This window comes from Acanthopagrus latus, chromosome 18 (assembly GCF_904848185.1).
Source record: "Acanthopagrus latus isolate v.2019 chromosome 18, fAcaLat1.1, whole genome shotgun sequence".
In the NCBI taxonomy this organism is placed as follows: Eukaryota; Metazoa; Chordata; class Actinopteri; order Spariformes; family Sparidae; genus Acanthopagrus; species Acanthopagrus latus.
In genome coordinates this window covers 24,885,642-24,908,760 of record NC_051056.1, presented here as the reverse complement: position 1 = coordinate 24,908,760, position 23,119 = coordinate 24,885,642, and the positions used below count along the sequence as shown (strand labels likewise).

Below are 23,119 nucleotides of genomic sequence, written 5' to 3'. Positions count from 1 at the left end.
TTCACTCCACTGGATTATTTTACTTACTGCAAGAGGAAATCTCGTCTATGACGATAACAGATCGAGGAAGACATTTACTGCTGCGTATCTTTTGTTGCATTTGAATTCATCCAGTAAAAACAGGATTCTTGATTGCTTTTGCTTTTCATGTCATGACAACCAGCCCGTAAAAACTTCTCCACACAGATTAACCTGCACAGAACAAACCACGTGGCCCCCCATCGACACTGATCCAAGTCTCAAGCAAGTCCCAAGTCGGATCACAGGTTGTGTCAAGAAAGATCGGGTCCTTGGTTAAACTTGCAGAAGTCAACCTTCTCTCCTAAACTTATTTATTCATCTGAAGTCAGTCCTGTCCACACAGTGTAACGGCTGTATAAAATGACATCATCCGTGTATGGATTGGTTCCTGATAAACCTCGCCTTTACTTTTCTGTTAGGCCACCAGGCAAATGTGCAACCAAACAACAGGTGTTGTTCTCCACGGCTACTATCCCCAGGTAACAGCAGAACAACTGAGGAAATTCTTCTCCACGCAGATGCAGGAGGCAAAGAGGGTGAAGAGGGAGGGTGACAGAAAGTCAGGAGTGAACAGGTGGGCATTCACTCGATGGAGAATCTCCAGTGTCGTGTCGTAAGTCTGCTCCCCTGCTGATACGTGTTTCCTCTCACCACCAGGACGGGAGGAGGTTCAGATCCGACATTCTTTCTACTGGAGTAAGTAACAAAAATGCCTCTTCACTGATACAAACGGGTGATGAACTCTGCCTTCTCACAGCAGAGATCAGGGGTTGATTTCTGGTCAAACTGTGATTCTTACAGATTTTTTTATTTTTTTTTGCTTTGGACAGTAGCCAGGCTGCTAAAACTGGAATTTAAAAAGGTTTTCTGAAGTCAGTTTCCACTTTAATTCGAGTCATTTTTTACCCCCCAACATACATCAATCTTAGCAGCAGTGTCGGGCCTTTATAAAGAAAAACAAGGCATGACTATGCATCTAAAGGTACACTGAACGCTGATTTAGGAAATTTTAACAAGAAGAGAAAGTTCTTCACTAACTGACTCCTTTTATGGCTAAACAACAAACTTTCTTTTCACACAATTTCATACTGCTTTACTTTGTCTATATGTGGCGGACCCTGCCACCTTTCCAGCTTTAATGTTAAGTGTCTTGGTTGGGAATTTCTTCTCCACAAAACAAAGAGCCCCTTTAATTTCTTCTCAATCAAAGAAATGATCCGTCCTGGTCACTTTAGAATACCAGTATCCTGAGGGAATGAATAAAGATGATGCTGAAATCGTAAAATAAGCAAAGACGAGTCACGTCAGGTTGCAAGGTGTCTGGAGTCAAATCCAGTCCACGTCTCTGGTGTAGCAAACTCAGTGAGAGTTTCTTTATAAGCAGATATATACAAGATAAATACAAGGTCAAAGGGAAGAAGAAGAAGACAAATTTATGGCGTGTAATAAGAAGTCCTGCTCCAGATGTTCAAACACAACACATGTGACCTCGTGACCTTAAAAGTCCTCCCTTCACATCTCCACCCTGACTGCACCATCAGCACGCAGCCTCCCTCTCACACCTCCATCCTGTTGTTGGATGTTTATCTCTGTGGATGGAGTCCTGGCTGTTAAGTCTCAGTGACACCCTCCATTTAAAAGCTGCCATCTGCCTTACACAACACCTTCAGAGCATTTCATCATCCCTTTGTAATCGTGGTGGATTAACAGGCTGCATGCATTTACTTTGGGTTAAGAAGTGAGTCATCTTGATGTAATTCCCCTCTTCATTACCAAAGAAGGAGAGAGTGAGGAGGACAAAAGTGTGTCAACTTTGAAGGAGTCGGTCCATCTTTTGCAAACGGCAGAAAACGTTCAAATACAGAGAGGATAATAAATATAAAGGGGGTCGTATAATCGGGGATCTCCGCTCAGCGCCGCGCGCAGAAAGGTGATTGTTGGTCTCGGCGCTCGTTGATGCGGAAAAGTTACGGCTCTATTTTCTTAAGGAGTTCAGTGCCAATGAGAACTTTTGAGATCTTGTAAATTCCTGGTTGAGGTCATTGTTTATGAGAGCTTACAGAGGTTTGGCTCGTCTCCTGCAGCTTTTCTTTTTTCCTTTCTCTCTCTCTCTCTCTCTCTCTCTCTCGCTCTCTCTCTCTCTCTGCTGCCTCCGTCTTTTAAAGCTGCGCTCCCTCCGCAGATTTCACCTCTCGGCCAAACCCACCGGACACACTCACTGCTGGTGTCCTCTGAAAGACGCTCATCTGTTCTCTCTGCAGAGGTGAGTCCAAAAAAAACAGACAAAAACAAAACACAGCTGTGCTTTTTAAATAAAAAAAACAATCAGAGGATCAGGTCATGCATCAGGTAGTCAGGAGAAGTTTATCACAAGGCGGCTATTCGATCTTTTTACGCACAGACATGACGCGTAATTGCAGCTTTTAGGGTTTCCGACATCATATCCGCCAGTTACAGCACCAGTCTCACAGAAGGGGCTCACTGAAAATACTTAAATGTGCGACAAGTCTCCTTTAGTCTTTTGGTCCTCCTGATGGTTTTGGGCACGGTGCTGCTGCGCTGCGCAACAGGTGATGCGCTTTGTTTTGGCACAGCAGCGGCGCGTACTCTGTACTCTCCTCATGTGATTCTATCAGCAGCCTACACGTTCATGCGTCACGTTATTGTTTTTAGAGAAAGTTACTTAAGAACTTTTTTTTTTAATTTTAGGAATAAACTTAAAGTGTGTGTCAGTGGGTGTCGCTTATGTCCAGGGAAGTACTTATAAACAACTCTGAGGTTCTCAGTTTTATTTTAACCTGATTTTTTTTTTAAACTTTATTCACAGCCATAGTGTTAGTTACTTTTCATATTTCGACTTTACAAACAAAACTATAATTACTTTATAAAATACGATGTGCTGTTACAACCAAAGCCTCCTAAAAGTAGATAAAGCAGTTGGAATAAACAGGTAAAGAGCTGCAGCTGCACTCAAGTACGAGTACAGTTACATTACAGTTACAATTACTCAATTAGTTGAAACTCCTGGTATTGTAAAAATACTTCCCAAACACTGCTTAGTATTAGTTTTTTTAAACTGCTGATATTTTATTGCCTTATCAGCTGCAAAAATGCAGGTAAAGGTTTAATATTGATTTGAATTGTACTCAGTGGTGATATTAAAAGTATATGAGAAGATTACATGGTGTAATGCAAGTACAAGTAAAACTACAGACTTTAATAGTATACCCTTATAATGACTTAATTGCAATCATTTGCTTTACATATTAAGATTTTACAAGCTAAACTACTTGATAAAAAATATGATGCACTTTTACAACCTGACCCACCCAAAAGCGTCCAGTAAGGCAGATAAATATCAGCAGTTAACAGAGTAACTAATATTCTTAGTAATGTTTGAAATACCAGTAGTTTTAATGAATTAGAAAGTGTAATTGAGTAATGTTTCAGTAATGTAACTATACTTGTACTTCAGTTCACTGTCCACCACTGGTCACTGTGATGTTGAAGCTGCTTGATGAACTTTTTGGAGACTTTAGCTGCAACAGTGCCGTTAAAATCTGCATCAGCTACAACATGACAGTGATGTTAATGCACGAGTGAATACAATCCCATGATGTAGATCTGAATGAAGGAATTTTACTCTTAATAATAAAGTCTTTAGTGAGGTTGTGCTACTTTTCCTTAAAGCAACATTATGTAGAAATTGTTATTCTGCCCAATTTGTGGCCATGAAGCGCAACACAGCTGTTGTAAATACAGATCCCAGGTCTGTAACAGTCTGTCAGGCTTAATGTAGGTGCTGACTACAAACACAACGCATCATGTCATAACATTGTTAAGTGTCGACAACTTGTGTGTTGAAGTGATCCGACCCTCTCGCTGAAGTCACGCAGTGCAGAGACAAGTGACGGAGACGCTGTTCCATCAACGTGATTTTGAAAAGTGTCATGATGTTGCTTCTTCCACCTTCTGATCAGTCGTCGTTCAGTGTGTGTTATACAGCCCGTATCGATAAAAACACCTCTAACATCAGTTTATGATATTTACTTTTTGTGTCGATGCTGCCTCAGGTAGATGTTGAGTGAAATCTCGAGGACATCGTTTGTGTTGAACTATTACTCTAATGTTTACTGGACCTCATATTCTGACCCCTCCCTTCTCCCATCTGTCCTGTCTGAATGCACAATGCAGGGTAAAATAGCTGCGGGGCTGTTGTGCTTCTCATCTCGTAGCTCAGACGATGTGCTGGCGTTCTCACGACGCACAGCAGAGCCTCAAAGGTAACATGTGTGTCTCGAAACTGTGAAAGCGTGACATCAGCTCACCGTCTCCTCCCTTCTGGTCTTGGGCAGCTGCCAGACCAAACGCATGATGTCATTAAAGAGACTTGGAGATTACGGTCCTTCCTCTGGCACACTGGACCTCCCTGTGGCTCCAGAATGACTTCACCAACCCCTTTCAAAGCTCGTAAAAACTTCGGCCTTAACCGAGCAATAAATGAACCCACTGTGATATTGAGGAGACTGCTCCTTTCTCTGCGGCTTGGAACTTATAAATCACTTTTTTTTTTTTACGTCAGTCCCGTGTATCTCAGTAAGTCCTGTGATTTTTAGATATTTGATGTAAAATCCGCACAGAGGCAGTCACACATCAGTCATTCACAAAGCCTGGCGTGTGGCGTACACTTCAGATCAATCTTTAATGCAGCTGTTTGTCTGTCAGCGCCTGTGAGGTCTCCTCTCCATCAGGCCGGCAGCAGGACATTTGGTGGCTGAGACGACTTCATGCCAGCAGTTTTCTTTCAGACGGGGACGGTTTCATCACTTCTTTCACTCTTGCAAATGGAGCGGAGTGACAGAGAGTGAGAGACGGACGCCGAGGGTGTGTCTGAGAGCAGATGACTGAGTTGATGAAACACATGAAACGGCTCTCAGCAGCCCGACTGCGCTCGACTCCTAAATAGGCAATGCTGCTTGTTTGTCCGTGTTGGCCGAGCGAGCCGAGTGGATGTCGAACAACTTCCCTGTCCTCCCCCCTTTTTTTTTCTTCTACCTCTTCAGCCAGAGAGAGTCTCAGCTGAACTGCACGATTGTTTGGTGAATAAAGGAGAAAGAGATGAGGAGAGAGCCACAGTGAGAGAGTGAAGTAGACTGAGAAGAAGCCAGTGAGGTTGTAGACTAAACAACTAAATACCGCTCGCCTCAGGCACAGTCTGATAAGTCGGCGTTGTTCCTGGAACATCATAATAACCATCACTGAAACTGACCAATCACATTTTTGTGTCATAGCTTTGTAACGCGGCTGCAGGGGGGAAAGACTCACACGTTAGATGTTGTGAAAGGGTTAGTTGGGTCAGTAGGTTTGACCCAAAACTGAAACTGAAAAGAAATTAAAAATTATAAGTGAACAAGATATTCTCATACATTCTTTTATGGGATACAAACCGCAGCCTCCCGACGAGAGTCCTGCATCCATTAAACCACATCAACTGGCTCCAGATGCAAACATTTACACTATTTTTTAAGTTTAAATGACCAGGAATGTCCAGGAACATCATAATGAATGAACAACATCAATTATGTGAGCATAATTTCTTTAAAAATGTTCTGAAAAGCCGCTTGTTCTCCGTCACCACCTTCCTCTAAAAAAAAAAGCTGCTGGTGATTCTGGTGTGAAATTATGACAAACTCTTAACCCAGATACCTGATATGTACTTAGAGTGCACTGTAAATTAGGGCAACAATTGACAGTATGTGCAGGAAAGCTGTTTTAATTCATTAGAGCATAAACCATAAAATCTCAAAAATGTTGAAGACCATTATTTTAAAAAAGAGACTAATCTGAGGGTTTATGTCTCCACCACTTGTCAACACAAACTCACACCCATGACGATATCAGATACAGCTCGCCTCCATCTCCAGAAGAGAAAAGGAGGCCACTGTTTGGTTTGTCCATTCTGGGCTACTGTAGAAAAACATGGCAGTGCAACACGGCTGATCCTTTGGAAGCTGAGCTGCTCCCTGTTGATACAAAAGGATGATTTAAGGTAACAAAACATTGTTGTAGCTGATTTTTGCCAATAGATGGTCTTAAATCCGACACACTGGACCTTTAAGTCCACAAAATGAGTAACAATTTAGGAGATGATAGTTTGTTTTATATATACAAATATCCCACAAAGTATCCAGGTATCATAGTCGTCACATAACAGTATTTAATCATTTATAAAGTAGCGTATAAGTAATTATTTTATGGGTGCTTAAAAAAATGGCTTCCTCATTTTAATGGATAAACTGCTGAGGTGCTAAAGACAGTGAGATTAAATGAAAACCGTCTTTCTGTGTCGATAAAAAAAAACTTCTTCTGGGTGTCGAGGCTCGAGTCATGTGAGACCGGCGAGAGGTGAAGTGCTCGCTGGCATACAGTGGAGGTTTTATCTGAAAGTGTGTGTGTGTGTGTGTGTGTGTGTGTGTGTGTGTGTGTGTGTGTGCTAGCAACACTTGGAGGCATATCCGTTGGACAGGAGTGTGAGTGTGTTGATGGCGCTCCCCTCGTGGCCTTTTGTCCACACATGTTTGACCTCGGTGTGTCTGGGTCTTGCAGCCACACCCGGACTTATTCACTCACTCACTGACCTTAAGTCTGTGTTGTAATACAGCTGTGTGTGTGTGTGTGTGTGTGTGTGTGTGTGTGTGTGTGTGTGTGTGTGTGTGTGTGTCCTGTTGTCTTGACACTGTGTTTGTGTCAACATAGTGAGTCACAGAGTCTCCTGACAGTGATTGTGTGGCTCAGTATCTCTGGTCTATCTGGCCGCTAACCACATTTGGACGGGTTAGTGAGACACATGGACGTCCAGGGCACGAGGTCAAGTTGAATATGAGCTCTCAGACACACACACATCACAACACACACACACACACACTCATAAGGCTTTTGTTGCTGTTGGTAACAGTGGAGAGAGTGAAGGGTGTTCGCTCCAGTCACACATTTGTTCAGGAAGCACAGGTCAGACTTCCTGTTTCTCTCCGCCTGCAAACACCAAACTGAGAGAGTGAGAGATGATGGGATTGTAGCCAAGAGGCAACACCTTCCTAAAGATTCACAATGTGCATTTTGCATCTCATGATAGGATGAGTTTGAAAAGCACGCACTGTACATGAGAGAGAGTTTCTCATCATCTGTAGCAGCTGCGTATTTAAACCCTGCATTCCTTCATTTGGGGAAAAATAAATATTTATAGTTTTGTTTATTGTTGCAGATGATCAGGAGTTATTTCTGCTCTGTTAGAGGCGAGCCTTTGGAGATGACATGTGGGACGGTGGGCACTGCGTTCCAGCAGTGACTGGGTAGAGTTAAGACCATCACTAAACAACACTGTACAAATACTGATGGTGTGAAACCAGACGTGCTTCATACTCGTGTTGTCAGGAAATCATAACAGGAAGAGACAACGGATAAACAAAACATGCCCTGCAGGTTAGAAAAGCTCATTCAACAACTTGTATTTAAACAAATGTTACAAACAGCAGTTCATCATTTTCTGACTCCCATCACTGGACTTTTGGTCGTGTTTCTATCAGATGTAATCATCTGTGTCTTTGGGATACATATAACAGCAAGTGAACGCACCATGAGGGATGATGGATATTGCTGTTGTAGATACGTTCAAAACAAATCAATACAATTTAACATTTAATATTCATGATATTTACAGTGAGGTGCCAGTTTAGCACAGCATCATGTATCAGTTTACATTTCCCCAGAGTAGAAACCCCTGATATTTGGCTGATGCAGGGAAAGTGATGGCAACATTTTATTTTTGTTGTTTTATTGTGATATCACTGTCCTTACTGGCTGCTGTGACACAGAAATGTGCCCGTTTGCAAGACAAATACAGGAATTCTGATTCTGATTCTGATTCTGAAAATATACAAAACTTCCATGTACGTCCGCATCACATGATGGCCAATCAAGCATACATAAAAAATCAAGTTTATGGCATCAGCCAAGGAGATAACAGCTCCTGCAAACAGAAAGAGACCACAAAACTGTGCCGTTAGCCAAGATGTGTTTAGTTTGTGATTTGCTGAAAGTTATTTGTTGGTCAGTTGTCAGTTTCACCTGAAGGTAACAAGATGCCGAATTGTTACAGACCTAGAATTTGTATTTTACGACTGTGGTGTTGCACTCAGCAGCTGTGGGAGGGCGCCAAATCCCAAAAAACGCCAATTTCTTTCCCCCTGCACATACAGCATCATTTACCTTTCAGCTACCTCCCTTTACCCACACGATGCTAATGCTAACTGCCCTTCCAATGCTTCCAGTAGCACTTTGCTAACTCGATGGAGTATTGAATTATGAGTATATATAAATAGCTTTAAACACTTTGTTCTACATTATGCACTCTTTATTCCTTTGTTGCTGCTTCCCAATAACGCTGGACCGCTGATGAATTTCACAGCTATCGCCATCATCATCATTAAACCATATGTCAGTTCACAGAGTGCTTTTTCTGTCATTTGCACGTCTGACTGTCAAATTTCCACATGAAATCAGCGCTGCGAGCGATGGAACCACAGCCAAATGCATCACGGCGAGATATTAAACCAAGAACAATCGAGCAAATGGAGAGATGGAAGCAGGATGAACAGATTTCCTGCTGTAGCACAGAGGGAGGTTTCTGTGGGCCGGGAGTCACGGCGCCTTCCTGCTCATTAATTAGTCTTTGTGGGTTTTAAAATAATTAGGTGACAGATTATAAAAAGGACCAAACGTAATGCTGTGCTCTGTGGTAATGGACCAAATCAGATCTGTAATTGCAACCAGCTGCACTTTATACACAAACACACACACACACACACACACAACCACACACACACACACACACAGGAGGTAGCTAACTGCATTGATTTGTTTTGTGTGTGATGTATGAAGAAGTTTATTGAATACATTTAAGAGATGAGTTTTCCCTTCATAAACTGAGAGTATAACTAAATTATTTCCCGTCTCAGCCGTTCTCCTCAGGCTCCTCGCATCCACATAATGAGCCTGTATTTCTGTATTTAAGCTCGTCTGAGTGCGACGGCCCAAAACCAATCGGAGTAAAGTGCCATGTGGAGCTACGTTTGCTCCCCTGCAGACAAGATAATGATGGTCCGTGATTGTGAGCTGGCAGTAAAAGAAATGGCAAAATTAAACTGATTTTAAAACAGCCATAAGAGAGTCATCATCTGACTCAGCAGTTCCCGGCAGCTCCGGGGAACTTTTTAGCTTCTTTCAGTTGATTTTTTTGGTTTTCAAGCTCACAACTTCACTGTTTTGGTTCATTCTCATGGCTGTCATAGCGTAGCTTTTTTAGCATAGCTACTTTTTTTTTGTGGTAAAATCTAAAAAAAAAATCCATTGTCTTTGACGAGCGCAGCACCAAAAACCAGACTGACACAACATTAGCAACTCGCTGATGAACAAAGTAGAGCAGTTAGCATCTTAAGAGACGGATATAAGGAGATGGTGGAGACCAAAAACAGAGCAAAAAGGAGAGTGAATATTGGACTTACACTCATCAGGTGTTGAGATGAATGAATGATAATGTTGTTTCATGACAAATTTGTCATGATGAGAGCACACAAGAGGCATTTTTCGACCAAACAGTCCACACCATACACATTCTATGCTGTTTGTTTTTGTGTGTTGTCCGATGTTAACACAGCTGACTGGGTTTTTAAGATGGCGGTTGCTGGTGTTGGCTCCTGAGATCGACCAGTCAAAGTTCCTGTGGTGCTGGGAGAGTAGCTACTCGAAAGATGGAACTTTAAAAGTTATTTCGTTAAAGATTGTTCATGGTTCTTGTGGTGTGAATACAATAAAAATAAGTTTTCAGAGCTAGGAGAGGTTACTCAGGCCCAAAAACGCCTAAGGTGGACTCAAATGTAGGAGACAGCAGGCAGGAAGTGCAAAGGAGCTAGTTTTTCTTCAGGATCACAGCACACGAGGATCAGGCAAACACAAAGGAACTCCAGGGAGACGAGACAGAGACTGAACAGAAGACTAGACTCAAATAGAAACTAAACTAAAGTAACGGAGCAGGTGGTGTGAGGCGGAGAAACACAGGAGGAGCTGATGTGTGGAGAGAAATCAGAGCAGGAAGCACAAAAAACACAGGAGGAAACAGCAGAAGACAGAAAACTCATGAAACACAAGAAAGTTATCAAGTTCACAATATCAACACAAAAGTCCTGTGCTCATGAGTTGGCAAGAAGTTAGTTCTTATTATTATTATACCTTATTGTAGATTTAACATGTTTTGTGTTTAAATTACAGATTTTTCATGTTTTTGTGAAATTCAGGAAAATATCAAATCATGTTAAAACATGTTGAATGTATAAACAAGACAAAGAACATGGGAGTAAGCACAAATTTTGTAGAAAATGTAGGTTTTTAAAAAAAAAAAAAAAATTTAATGGATGATATTTTTAAAATTCAACACAATTAGTGACAGTTAACAATAAAAAAAAGTATAAGTTCTGAAGTTTTACATAGATTTTATTGTTAACTGACAGATATCTTATAAAATTATGGAACGCTTCATGTCAGAAACATTGAGTAAATGTGGGTTTGGCATCTTAAAACATTTGTTAAGTGTCAAAATGCTGCAATATATATATATATATATATATATATATATATATATATATATATATATATATATATATATATATATATATATATATATATATAATATATATATATGTTGCTTACCCTTTAATTGTTTGTTAGTCTGAGTGCAGATGGACGAGGACATTTTATCTCAAGAGGATTCATGTTGACTTTTAGCTTTTCTATCAGGAATGCACTCTGTGTCTCTGGAGGCTTTAAAGAAAAATGTTCTCTTGGAAAACGAATCAGTGAGATAACAGAGACAAACGTTCATCACTGCCGATCATCTTTTTTCTCCCATTCTTGAGACATTTTACTCACTTAATCTGAGCGTATAAACAACATCATCTTCTGTAAAATATGTCTTACGCTCTCTCACACACCCGGTGATGAAAACTTGAGGAGACATACTTATATAACACTTTGTCTCTCCTCGGCTCGGCCGGCTCCGTCGACCCAGCTGCTCCTGCGGGTCGTCTGTTTGAGTTATGATGTGATCAGCGTGTCATCTGTACAAGTTCTGAACACTCCAACAAAGCGGCTGAATGTCGGGGCAGTGGGAGTATCTGTTATCCCCGGCGGCCATCGCTCGCAGCCTCCAGACTGTGGGTTTGTTTTTTTCTTTTTCTTTTTTTTCTTCTACCATCTGATGTTACAGCAGTGGAATCCAATCTCCATCACCTAATCTATCCCCTCGGCATCACACTCTCCCTCATCCGCTCTATTCTCTAATGCATACCCTAAAAAGGACAGGAGGGCCCAGGGTTGGATGTGTTCGTGGGGTCGGGGGGTGTGTGCGGGTCACAGAGGGGTATATACAGCCCCCTTATCTTGAAGAGGTGTGTGGTCTCTGGGTTTGACCCTCTGTGGATGCTACCGTCTCCTCCCTGTCCTCGCATTTCCATCTCTCCTTCCTCTTTTCTTCCTGACGGGAACCAATCATGTCGTACAAACTCACAGGTAAAATTCAACGCTGGATGCTGTAAATGATTTGACATTTGTGTTACCAGTAATCAGGGAAAAGCTCAGGAAGAATTTCATAAGGTTTCACCTGAATTTTACTCAAGTTGATGATTTTAAACATGTTTCTGTCCCGTGTTTTCAGCTTTGTTATGACAGATTTTTCAGATAATCCAGTTAATTTGAAATGGTTTATTTAGTTTGAGGAGTAATGAACTGTCTTATAGATGTAACATGTTTTTGTCCTTTTTCTGGATTTCTGTTTAATCTGTTTAATTATGTGACCAGCAAAACAATGTGACTTTACATGTTCTTAACCTCTTATAAACTTTATCTTTATCATCCTGTTGCTTTAATTCTTATGCTGCTGTAGTTTTATCTCGTCCAATTTTAAGACAGAAAATGCACCAAATTTTTTGAAGCTTCTCTTGTTAGTTTGATGATGATTAACAAACAGCATCTCTGGCTCGGGGGGATTTATGTAATTCTGTAATATTTGTTATATTTTGATGCCCTCGTACAGATTTAAACTTGTTTAATTGAGATATCAGCTAAATCCCAGACATCTGCTGGTTAAACAGACTTCTCTCATCAGTTTGGTATGCTGCTGCTAAGAGCTGCATTTTACCGTTTCTGTCTTATGTCAAAACTTGTGCTGGGTGCAGTTTCTCTGTGGATTTGTTTATTTTCATTTTGAGGTGCAAAGGTCAGATTTACAGCTACAGTCTTGGGCATGTTGTCCTTGCTGGTGAGGTAAAAGCTTTTCAGAGCTTTTGTTGATGGTCCATCGATGTTCAAACAGCCTCTTCCTGTAAAAAATGAACAACTGAACCACTCGAATGTCAAAGACTGAAATCTCAAATCGTCCCCACCTCTGGTCGGGGAGATTAAATGATTGTCCATCACGCTGAGCTCTTATTGATACAGAATTTTCTTTTAGATCAAAACTAAACTACATATACATACTTGTATACCGAAGATGGAACTCTTTTTAACTCAAGATTCAAAATTCAATACTTGTCAGAAGTGATTAGGAGCTGAGAGCAGATGTTAAAGTAAAACCCTCACACATGTCGCACCTGTTGGTGGATCAGCAGCGACACGATCGACCCACTTAGATAAAGTTCCTCAGGTTGCATGAGTTCACAAGAGAAACATCTACTTTCCTGCCCAATTAGCCTACAGTGCTGAGTAAAGAGCGTTCGGGAGGATTGTGTGCTGGTTGTTCTTCTCCTAACGCATTTTGAGTCCGTCATGAGTTTGTGCTCAGCATTAATGATGATTTTGATGTGGGTGGATGATTGGACCGTTCTCTGCAGTCAAACGAATGAGAAACGAGCTGAGCGTGTGCAGCTATGCGATAGCATCATCTTGCAGTCAAATACTCGGAGCGCTCTTGAAATATTCATTTCTTGATTTATGTTGTATAAAGTCTACAGAACAGTCTGTTCCAGGGTTTGAATTGTTCTTTATTTTGCTGCAGCTCTCTGTGATTATGTTCAGATGACCTGATTTCTTAAGGAGGCCTACTGTTAGGTGAGCACGCTGTCGTTACCCCAGAGAGAGTTTGGATGATGGTCCGCTGTTGATTTGGCGGATGTACAGTCCGGATCTTTGAACACGCACCGCTCTGACTCACCTCTCAAACTGGTCTCGCGTTGACCTTTCCTGCTCCCCCCGAAGGGACGGCGGTGATATAATCCACTCCCCCGCACAGCTGAGTGTCGGCGCATACCACGCCTGCTTGACAGGGGGCAGCTGTCAAGCTGTTTGTGACAAAAGATTAAAGCACTGGACACTGGAGCCACAATAGCTGCATAGTCCCAGTGGTCATCACTCTGCATCCATCTCCACGTGTCCCCCTGTGGAAGGTCAACCTACTTTAAATAGAGAGGGCACGTCTAAAATTAGATCTCTGATCTGGCTGGGCTCAGCGATGAGACCCGAGCATTGTGTGCCTGAGATTTGGTGACTTTTTTAGTTGCATTAAATCCTACGGGAGGCGAGTTTAGGCGGCGTGGGGCGTGTCAGGCCTCGGTCCATCCACACACACACACACACACATCAGGGACACATGTCACACTGCGGGAGGCTCATCTCTGTTTACCCCCGTCCCACTTGAAATAGCTGCAGCCTCCAGTCATCAATATTTTCCTTGTTCCTATGGTTACCCTGACAAAATGTCATTCCTCCCATTGTTTCCTCCATCGCTCCTGTTCTACTGAGATGATATTCATCAACACTGACTGTTCAGCTGCTCTCACTGACATCCTGTGTGTGTGTGTGTGTGTGTGTGTGTGTGTGTGTGTGTGTGTGTGTGTGTGTGTGTGTGTGAGGCACTTCAGAGTGATGTAGATAAAGCATAAAAATGTCCACTCACTCCGCCCCAACACAACAGTTGTTCCAGGAATCTTACTCAGTCTGCTCCCAGCGGACGCCGCCGGCGATGCAGGAATGTTGATGGACGAAGGAGCGAGGCAACTTTGGCTTCTAGTGTTTACATTACCAGCCAATAAAATAAAATGACCCAGACGAAAGAAAGAGAGAGAAATCAGGGCGTGAGTCGGGGTGAGGTCCTCTCGAGGTGGAGTCGGGGGTGACGGCGGGGGAGGAATGAGCCAGACGATCTAAAAATATGAGCTTTCCAGGGAGAGCTTGATAAAAAAGTCTGCAGGCCAGAAAGCATGCAGACAACAAGCAGACATCTGTGGGCTGCTTTTTTTTTTTTTTTTTTTTTCGTCAGCGACACTTCTCTCATCAGTTTGGTATGCTGCTGCTAAGAGCTGCCTCTCACTGTGTTACTCTTACTAATATTAAAGGGGAAAAAAATTCCTTTTTCTGCACATTTCTGTTTTAGATCCGCCTCACGTTGCTTCACATTTTAGGGTGCAAAGGTCAGATGTACTGTTACAGCGTTCAGCGTCACCAAACTCCCGGTGCTGATGGGAAGTCGGGTGAAGTTTCAGAGTCAACAAAACGTTTCTGGAGCTTCACGGGAAAAAAACTGTGCTGCAACATTCTCCCAGCCTTGTTTTGAAAATGAACAAAACATCTGAAAGAAACACTTCAGGTGAAGAGCCTGCTAGTCCTTCTAGCTCAGCAGCTACAGTGAAGATCTCATCTTAAAAAAGGGTGAAAATAAAGTCTTCAGAAGGGATCCCCATCTGCCTCAGTTGTTTAGGAGAACGCTGTAACGTTGTTTTGTTGTGAAGCTCCAGAAATGTTTTGTTGACTTCAAAACTCCACCTGACTTTCCATCAGTGAGCAGATTCTGACTTTTGGGGGAACTCGTCCTTTAAAGTCGTATTCTGTTCTTATTAAATTCTCATATTTGATTTCCATCTCCCTTATTTCTTTTATTCACGTTTCTCTGGACTGTAAAGCACTTTTAATCATCTCAATCCATCATCTGCTGAATTCTACTTGCATTGCTCAGAGAACCATGTGGCTGTAGAAAAAGAGAGCAACACTGTCCCCACCTGGTGTCTGAGGGAAGCTGGAAGGTGTGTGAAGCCTCAGTAAGTCCTGCTGCGCTGTGTTTCCCCCTCAGGTCCCAAGAGTTATCTCACCTCCACCATGAGTGAGCGCTTCGACTGCTACTACTGCCGCGACAACCTGCACGGGAAGAAGTACGTGAAGAAGGATGACAAGCACGTCTGCCCCAAGTGCTTCGACAAGCTCTGCGCCAACACCTGCGCCGAGTGCAAGAAGCCCATCGGTGCCGACTCCAAGGTGAAAACACAGTGTGAGTGACAGACAGTGGAGGGAACCACAGGAGGCAGAAGTAACTGAGTACATTTCCTCAAGAACTGTACTTCAGTTTAGATCTGAGATTCTTGTACTTTATGCTCCTCTACAATTCAGAGAATTATTGTTTTTTGTTTTTTTTTACTCCTCTTCATGTAGTTGATGAATTTAGTTATGAATCACTTTGCAGTTTTTTAATGAATGAAATAAGATGTTTTCCTTTAGATTAAAGTACTCAAAACAAGTATTCAACATTAAAGTAATGCAAGGAAAGTGTGATAAATCAATAACATAATCTATGAATTATGTGTAATACTTTCATATGATATAGATGATTCTAAACTGGACCTAAAAAAGCAGAAAATGAATTCAGTTTTTGTACTTTAAGTTTTCCTAACTAAGATTTTTAATGCAGGACTTACATGATCTTAATAAAGTCCTTAAAACTTTTTTCACCTGGTTTCAGACAACTAGAAGAAAGAAAAAAAAACAAAACTCATAAGATTTATTTTCCACTCTCTTATTTTACCCATTTCAATCAAATCATCCCCTGAAAAAATATTTTTAACACACAAAACTAGTTTTTTTACTCACCTGGTTTCAGACACCTAGAAGAAAAAAAAGGAATTTCAGGAGAATTTTTTACTCTCTTCTTTTACCTGTTTGATTCGAATCATCTCAAGGAAAAAAAAACAAAAAAAAAAAACTGTTGGTTTTTTGTAATACTCATTTTCACTGCAGGAGGCTGCATTGTGAATACTGGGAAAACGGTGACACAGATGATCAAATAAAGCCAAACTGCAGAAATTAAACATGCATCTCACATTTAACTTAACTTCATATCAAACGTTAAAAATAGAGCCACGTTTTCATAAACATTCAAACCAGCAGTGTTACTCGCGCACTTGCAATTAGGTATTTGCGCTTCTATACACAACTTTCAGTTGTAAAAATATACACAAGTCTGCCTCTTTAGGTCAAAATGAGAATTACAGAAAGAACCAGAACTCATCTCGACACATGAAAAAAAACAAAAAACTTTCACTCTATTTCACACGATTTATTTATTTATTTATTTATTTATTTATTAATTAAGAACTTAGAAAAAAGATCACCACAAAAAGATAATAAAAATAATTCTCCCTTGCACCTCAGGGCTTCCGTATGTTCTAGTAGTTACCTGGAATAAAATCATGAACCTTAAATGAGCATCATATGTCTCTCCATCGGCTGGAGACAAATAATCATCAGGTTTTTGTCTCAGCGGATGTTTTGTCTTTTGGTAAAGACCTGTCTGCCCTGAGTCTTAACTTCTCTCCACTGTGGTTCTTGTGCAGAAGTAAAAAGAAAAGGAAGTGAGGCTGTTTCTGTGTGTGTGTGTGTGTGTGTGTGTGTGTGTGTGTGTGTGTGTGTGTTCTCTTCTTCTCTTGTTTGTTCAGATAGCTCTCAGTCTGTTACATTACTCATGTGTCGTCCCGCGGTGGCCTCCGCTCTCACCACGCGGTCACAGCCTGTTAAAACAGTAAAAAGATGTATTATTACTTCTAATGGTGCTTAAATACTTTATATCTCCTTCTCACCATCCGATCCCTCAAACTCCTTCACGGCTCGCCACGTCCCGGTTCACTTCATCTCCACTTTAATGTCTGCCACATGGGCTCGTTCTGTATTCTGGCCCCGAGCCTCGGTCCACATGATGAGTAAACAAACTCCACTTTAATGAGAGCTCAGTGAGGCACCTCTGCTCACCACACACCTCCTCCTCCTCCTCCTCCTCCTCCTCCTCCTCCTCCTCCTCCTCCTCCTCCCCCTCCTCCTCCTCCTCCTCTGTGTTCAGGAGCTGCACCATAAGAACCGCCACTGGCATGAGGACTGTTTCCGCTGTGCCAAATGCTACAAGCCGCTGGCCTCTGAGCCCTTCAACGCCCGGGATGATGGCAAGATAATGTGTGGCAAGTGTGGCGCCAGGGAGGACGGCAACCGCTGCCAGGGCTGCTACAAGGTGGTCATGCCAGGTGGGCTCACTGTTGTCTTTTCTTTTTTCTTTTGAAAGGCGCAGTACGGAGTTTCTGCCACTAGAGGTCTCTGAATCAAAACAAAACAAAAGACTTCAAGCAAAACTCGCGCCAAAATGCAACCTCGGCTTTTTTTTTTTTTTTACGTTGTGAACGTACCCGAGTCAAACCTTCCAATAAAAGCATAATTACGATGAAAGAGGCACTTTAAGATTTTCCGTATTGTCGTTTTCAGGTAAAAATAATTTTCAGTGGGAGTGCTACGGGCACTTTTACGATAGCATCAAAATCGCTATTTTTAAAACACTAAGAAGGCTCGACACAACATGAAACTTTGCTCGTAGTATCACCAGGGTCTCTACACACGAACACAAGCACTGAGAACATTGTTTAGTTTAATAAGTTTACTAAAAAGAAAGTTTTTGAACGACTCACGTTAGCAGATGCTTGTTCCGCTAGCCGCCATCCTGCCAGTGGAGAAGTATCGATTTTGGAATGCGACATAACTTGGAGGTGACTTTTGTCATAATTTTGCTTTTATACAAAAGTTTGACTCAGGTACATTCACGAAAAAAGCCTCGGTTGCATTTTGGCGTAGTTTGAGAACGTGGGAGTTGTTGCGCGCCCCATGTTCAGAGGCTGTGTCGTCCCTACAGAAGCCCAGGGTTCGAATCTGACCTGTGGCCCTTTAATAAGGGCTAATAAAGCCAAACCAAACCAAATAAAACAACAACATTTTTTTGCTTTTATAGAGAGAAAAGATTTCCATTATTTCTACTGTTTGTGCTTCACAGGATCCCAGAACGTGGAGTACAAGAACAAGGTGTGGCACGAGGACTGCTTCAAGTGCTTCGAATGCAAGCAGCCGATCCGCACGAAGAGCTTCCTGACCAAGGGCGAGGACATCTACTGCGCTCCCTGCCACGACAAGAAGTTTGCCAAGAAGTGCTTCCACTGCAAGCAGGTAGGAGCACTGATCCTGTCACTGTGCATGTTCTGTGCTTGTAAACATATTCTTTACTGTTAAATGATATTTAGGCCCCGCAGTGTTTGACATCAGAATCCCTCTGCTCCTCTCAGGCCATCACCTCCGGAGGGATCAGCTACCAGGACCAGCCCTGGCACTCTGAGTGTTTCGTGTGCCACACCTGCCGCAAATCTCTGGCGTCCACTCGCTTCACCTCCCACGAGAACAACGTTTACTGCGTGGACTGCTTCAAGACCGATGTGGCCAAGAAGTGCCACGGCTGCAAGAACCCCATCACAGGTCAGAGAAGCACGAACACTCGGCGGCATTAGTGTGACTTCTGCTGCAAAACATGCCAGGGAGGGTCGTGAATGTACACAGAGCGCTGAAGTTTATTCTTCTGGACGTTTCCTGCACGACTGTAATCGCCTCCGACAGATTGTAATCCAGATAGATGATGAAATAGACCATGAGGCAAAGCGGCCATGAGACATACAGTAAGAGGATGTGCTGCAGCGGCAGAACCTCAGATGATTCATCATGACACAGTTTCAGTGTGGCACAGCAGGAAAACTCGATGTTTCGGTGACGCTTTATCATTCTTAATCATTGCAACACATTTCCCAGAGTATGTTATTTACAACAGTATGTAATCTGATACAATTTACAAGGAAATTTTCAGTTATTTCCAGTGTAATTTAGTGTTTTTAGGGCAGTGCACCAGTGTGAAATTTATATTCAGGCAAGCATACATTCCACAAAGTTTTCAACAATAAATTACAATTAAATTGATTTTCATTAGTGCCAAATTACATAGTCATCAAATTTATTTCAGACTCTGCTGGGCAAAATCTAAAATGAGGTTGAACTATAAAGAAAAGATAAAGAAGAATACAAGAGCTGCAGTAATATACTTCTGATGAAAGTACTTTTTAAAAGATGTTTTACCTTTATTTTACCTGGAAGGCCCCGAGATCAAGATTTCTTTTACAAGGGAGACTCGAACTTCTTGGTTGAGTTTGAAAGAACTGATAATAATTTATTAAAATCCTTCATTGAGTCATGAATAAACCAACACATTTTAAAGTCTTCTTCAGAGCTCATATCAATACTGTGGGTTTCCATTAAAAGAAAGTGAGCAGTCACTTTGAAAAGATTAAAAAAAAACATATAAAAAGCTGTTAAAAGCATATTTGAACCTTACTTTGTTCTGACAGCCACCATAAATATTTCACATCACATATTTGATATAAGATCTCAGTTTTTCATCATTTGAGACCAACCTGTGCTGAATATTGGGACAAATGTCAAATTATTAAGACAAAACACATCTCGATGTCCTTCTGTCTCTCTGTCTCGTCTCCGCAGGATTCGGCCACGGCACCAACGTGGTGAACTACGAAGGCTACTCCTGGCACGAGTACTGCTTCAACTGCAAGAAGTGCTCCCTCTCGCTGGCCAACAAGCGCTTCGTCATCAGCGGCGAGCACATCTACTGCCCCGACTGCGCCAAGAAGCTGTGAAGAGGGTCGCTCTTTAAAGGGGAATTACACCAAAACTGACTGTTCATTTGCCAAAAAAAAAAAGCACATGTTCTTCTCCTCTGGATGTATTTTTGGGATTGTGAGTTAATAACAGAATAAATGTTATGATGTTTCCGAATTGGCACGAGATGTAAGAACAGTCAGTTTTGGTGAAACCTCTCGTTACAAACTCAAAAGTTATTTCAACTCAGTATGCACTAGCTTGAATCATTTATCCACATATACATTATTGCAACTGGCTTCGGTGCTGGAGACTAACATGGCAACAGAGTTTCTTTTGTGGGATTGTGTTATGCACTAATCTGATCTGTGCAGCCGTATGAGACAAAAGCCTTTTCAGTGCCTTACTGGAATCTTTCAGAGGGAATAAGATGCTCTTTACATGCATACTGCTGCTCGTTCATTACCGGCTTTGATTAATATTCTGTTACGCCTCTGAAAAGTTTGAGTATGACAACTTTCAAAAGACGTTTAGCGAGTGAATAGAAATTAGGTCTTTGAGATTGATGCTGACGTATAAACTGCTTGTGTATTCAAGACTTTCTGAGTGAAGTTAAAAGAATAAAAAAAGGAAGGAGGTGACGTGAAGTGTCTTTATTTGAGATGGAATTGAAAAAAAAAAAACACGGCAGAGGGGAGTATTTTTTGAAGACTTTATTGTTTTAACAGTTTGTATCATCTCAGTACACTTTAGATATATTTACAGTACAAATCTCATTTGTGGACAGGGCGTTGTTAGTTTTTTTTTTTGTTGTAAATCCTCCAGAGAAATATGCATATTCACAAAGTTGCCCTGGTTGGGTAGACTGATTGTCGAGGCCGAGGTAAGGACAAGCTTTTCTCAGTTAACTGTGATACAATAAAAATACTAAATCTCGGATCTAAGGCACCGTTCTAACCTATTGTTACAGACAACGTTGAGGACCGAGCGCAGCCGGCTCCGAGCGAGTCCTCAAAGATGCAGCAGGACCTGGAATAGATACAGTATCTGTTCGAAGCAGCAGCAGCAGCAGCTACAACAGCCACCCAACAGGTGCTACTCATGAGCAGGAAAGGTTTCAGGTGTCGGTGAAGGACTTTTCTCTTCCACACAACTTCACACAACTCTCCTAACGAGCCCACACCGTAAAGCTACATCATCCTTAAACCACAGCGCCTAATTTATGCCAGTGCAAAGAGTCTCATGTTTTCTAGATGAATAATGTATGAGAGCTAAAAAAAAAATAATAATAAAAGAGCGGGCAGCTCTGAGAGACACGGTAAATAATGAAGGACGGTTTCTGGGAGTCTGTTACATTCTGTGAGCTTATTAATCAAAGCTAACATCTAAAGCTCCTAGTCCGTATGTACAGAGAGATTTTAGTGAGCAAGCCAGCAGAGAACAAAGCAACAAAAAAAAAAACAAGGTCCCCAAAATGTCGTGCTTGGACTAGTCAAGCAAGATTTTAATATAGCTAATGAAAGAGACAGAAAACAGCCGTATTGTGTTTGGTGCCTCGTACTACAAAGGAGAAATCGTTATGACCTGAGCTGATATGCCTACCAACAACATCCGCACATCCACTGACAGAATATAAAACATATTTTGATGACATTAAAGCGTCTTAGAGAGGCTCTAAACATGGGTTACATGTGCTGCCGAGGGCTACAAATGTCACCAAAATATCAAAGTTCTTCAGTCTCTGAGAGGCAAAATTCAGGATCAGGGACGAGAGGGATACAGGGCTGAAGAAAGCTCTCAGACATACACACAGACACACAAATAATATTTTGAGCAACATATAGTGGGTCCCCACTTGGCCCCTTGTTTTGTCAGAGGCCTTCATGTAAATTTTGGGTTTTTCCAGGTGGCCCAAACGTCACAGAGTCGAACAGAAACCTAACTTATAGCACAGTCACATACACAGAGACTTCAATTATCCACATCCTGACGCCGCTCCATCCTACACATGGCTTCATTTGCCTAATACTGATTATATACACAGTACAATAACACTTAAATATATGTAGAAATGTGTTTTTCATATATAAACAAACAGCCAGATTTATTTAATATTATAAAAAAATAGTTGAAATGCATTAGCAGCTAGTGTGTCGGGAACCCTTGAAGAAGGTTAGTGGGGAAGTAAATGTGATGAATTCAAGGATGGATGGATGGATGGAGAGGATGTGTGGGTGAAAGTTGAGCTCAAACCGGATGATTGGAAACCAGATTTTTAAAAAAGTTTCACTTAAGGTGAACAGCTGAGCATTCGAGTTCAGAAATGATGCAGCTCTGAATGAAACTAAAGGACTTCATCTGCGTATCGAGTTACAGCTCTGGTTATTCAAACAGATGTGTTGAAGAGATGCAACCTAAAATGTTAGTAAACATAAATTCTATTTACATATGTAAAACATAACAAAAAAAAACCCTACATCAAACTTCACTGAACGTATGAATTCACTGCAGTGTTGACTCGAATCTCAACACTCGTCCAAATGTAACAGCTGTGCTCCTGAAGCCCTCTAGTGGCCAAAAGAAGGGAAACACACAGTGAGAGAACCTGGGAGAGACGACCGGTGTGTGCGTGAGCATGAAAAATGGTGGCTGAAGTGACAGAAAAATCGCTAAACTGTGCGCGTGTGAGCTTTGAGCACAAGTGCTTTCGCATCAAAAATTCATAGTCGGGAAGAGAATAGTAAGGCCATATTTGCTGGATGCTACAAAAACAAAAACAAAAGACAGCCGGTCAAGTAAAATTTGGATGAATCACACGTGCGAAAACCTGGTGTTGAATTCCCACCCAGCAGAATGTATTAACCTTCCTTTAAGTCACGGTATTAACCTCACGTTCACGTCACACTGCGTCGCGTGCATGCGTCCTGGAATATTCTCATACAAGAGAAAAAAAAAAAAACTAAAGAAAAAGACTAAACATATGATAACAATAATTACAATAACAAAGAAGCCAAAATTAATAAATTACAACAATGCACCCCTGACGAAGACACAACTCTTAAAAAACATCATCGAAATCGGACACAACATAGAAAAAAAAGGGAACTAAACACAAGACGAAGAGGAAAGAGACCTGGATCAAGCACGTTTAAGGAATAAATGGAATTTCCCTGAAGCATAATGGTTAGTTTTTCATATATATATATATATATATATATATATATATATATATATATATATATATATATATATATATATATATATA

At 41.5% G+C, this 23,119-nt stretch overlaps 1 protein-coding gene across 2 annotated transcripts; it reads left to right on the top strand.

Moving 5' to 3' along the window:
- Positions 1-2,184: 2,184 nt before the first annotated feature.
- On the top strand, positions 2,185-20,495 carry fhl1a (four and a half LIM domains 1a). Of its 2 annotated transcripts, none has more exons than XM_037076350.1 (6): positions 2,185-2,284; positions 15,191-15,372; positions 17,225-17,402; positions 18,197-18,366; positions 18,483-18,669; positions 19,738-20,495. In XM_037076350.1, the coding sequence occupies exons 2-6, from the start codon at positions 15,217-15,219 to the stop codon at positions 19,890-19,892; spliced, it is 846 nt and encodes a 281-aa protein (XP_036932245.1). In that variant the 5' UTR covers positions 2,185-2,284; positions 15,191-15,216; the 3' UTR covers positions 19,893-20,495. The 2 variants fall into 2 exon arrangements, with proteins under 2 accessions (XP_036932245.1, XP_036932244.1); XM_037076349.1 differs by lacking the exon at positions 2,185-2,284 and adding an exon at positions 11,530-11,640.
- Positions 20,496-23,119: the final 2,624 nt, after the last annotated feature.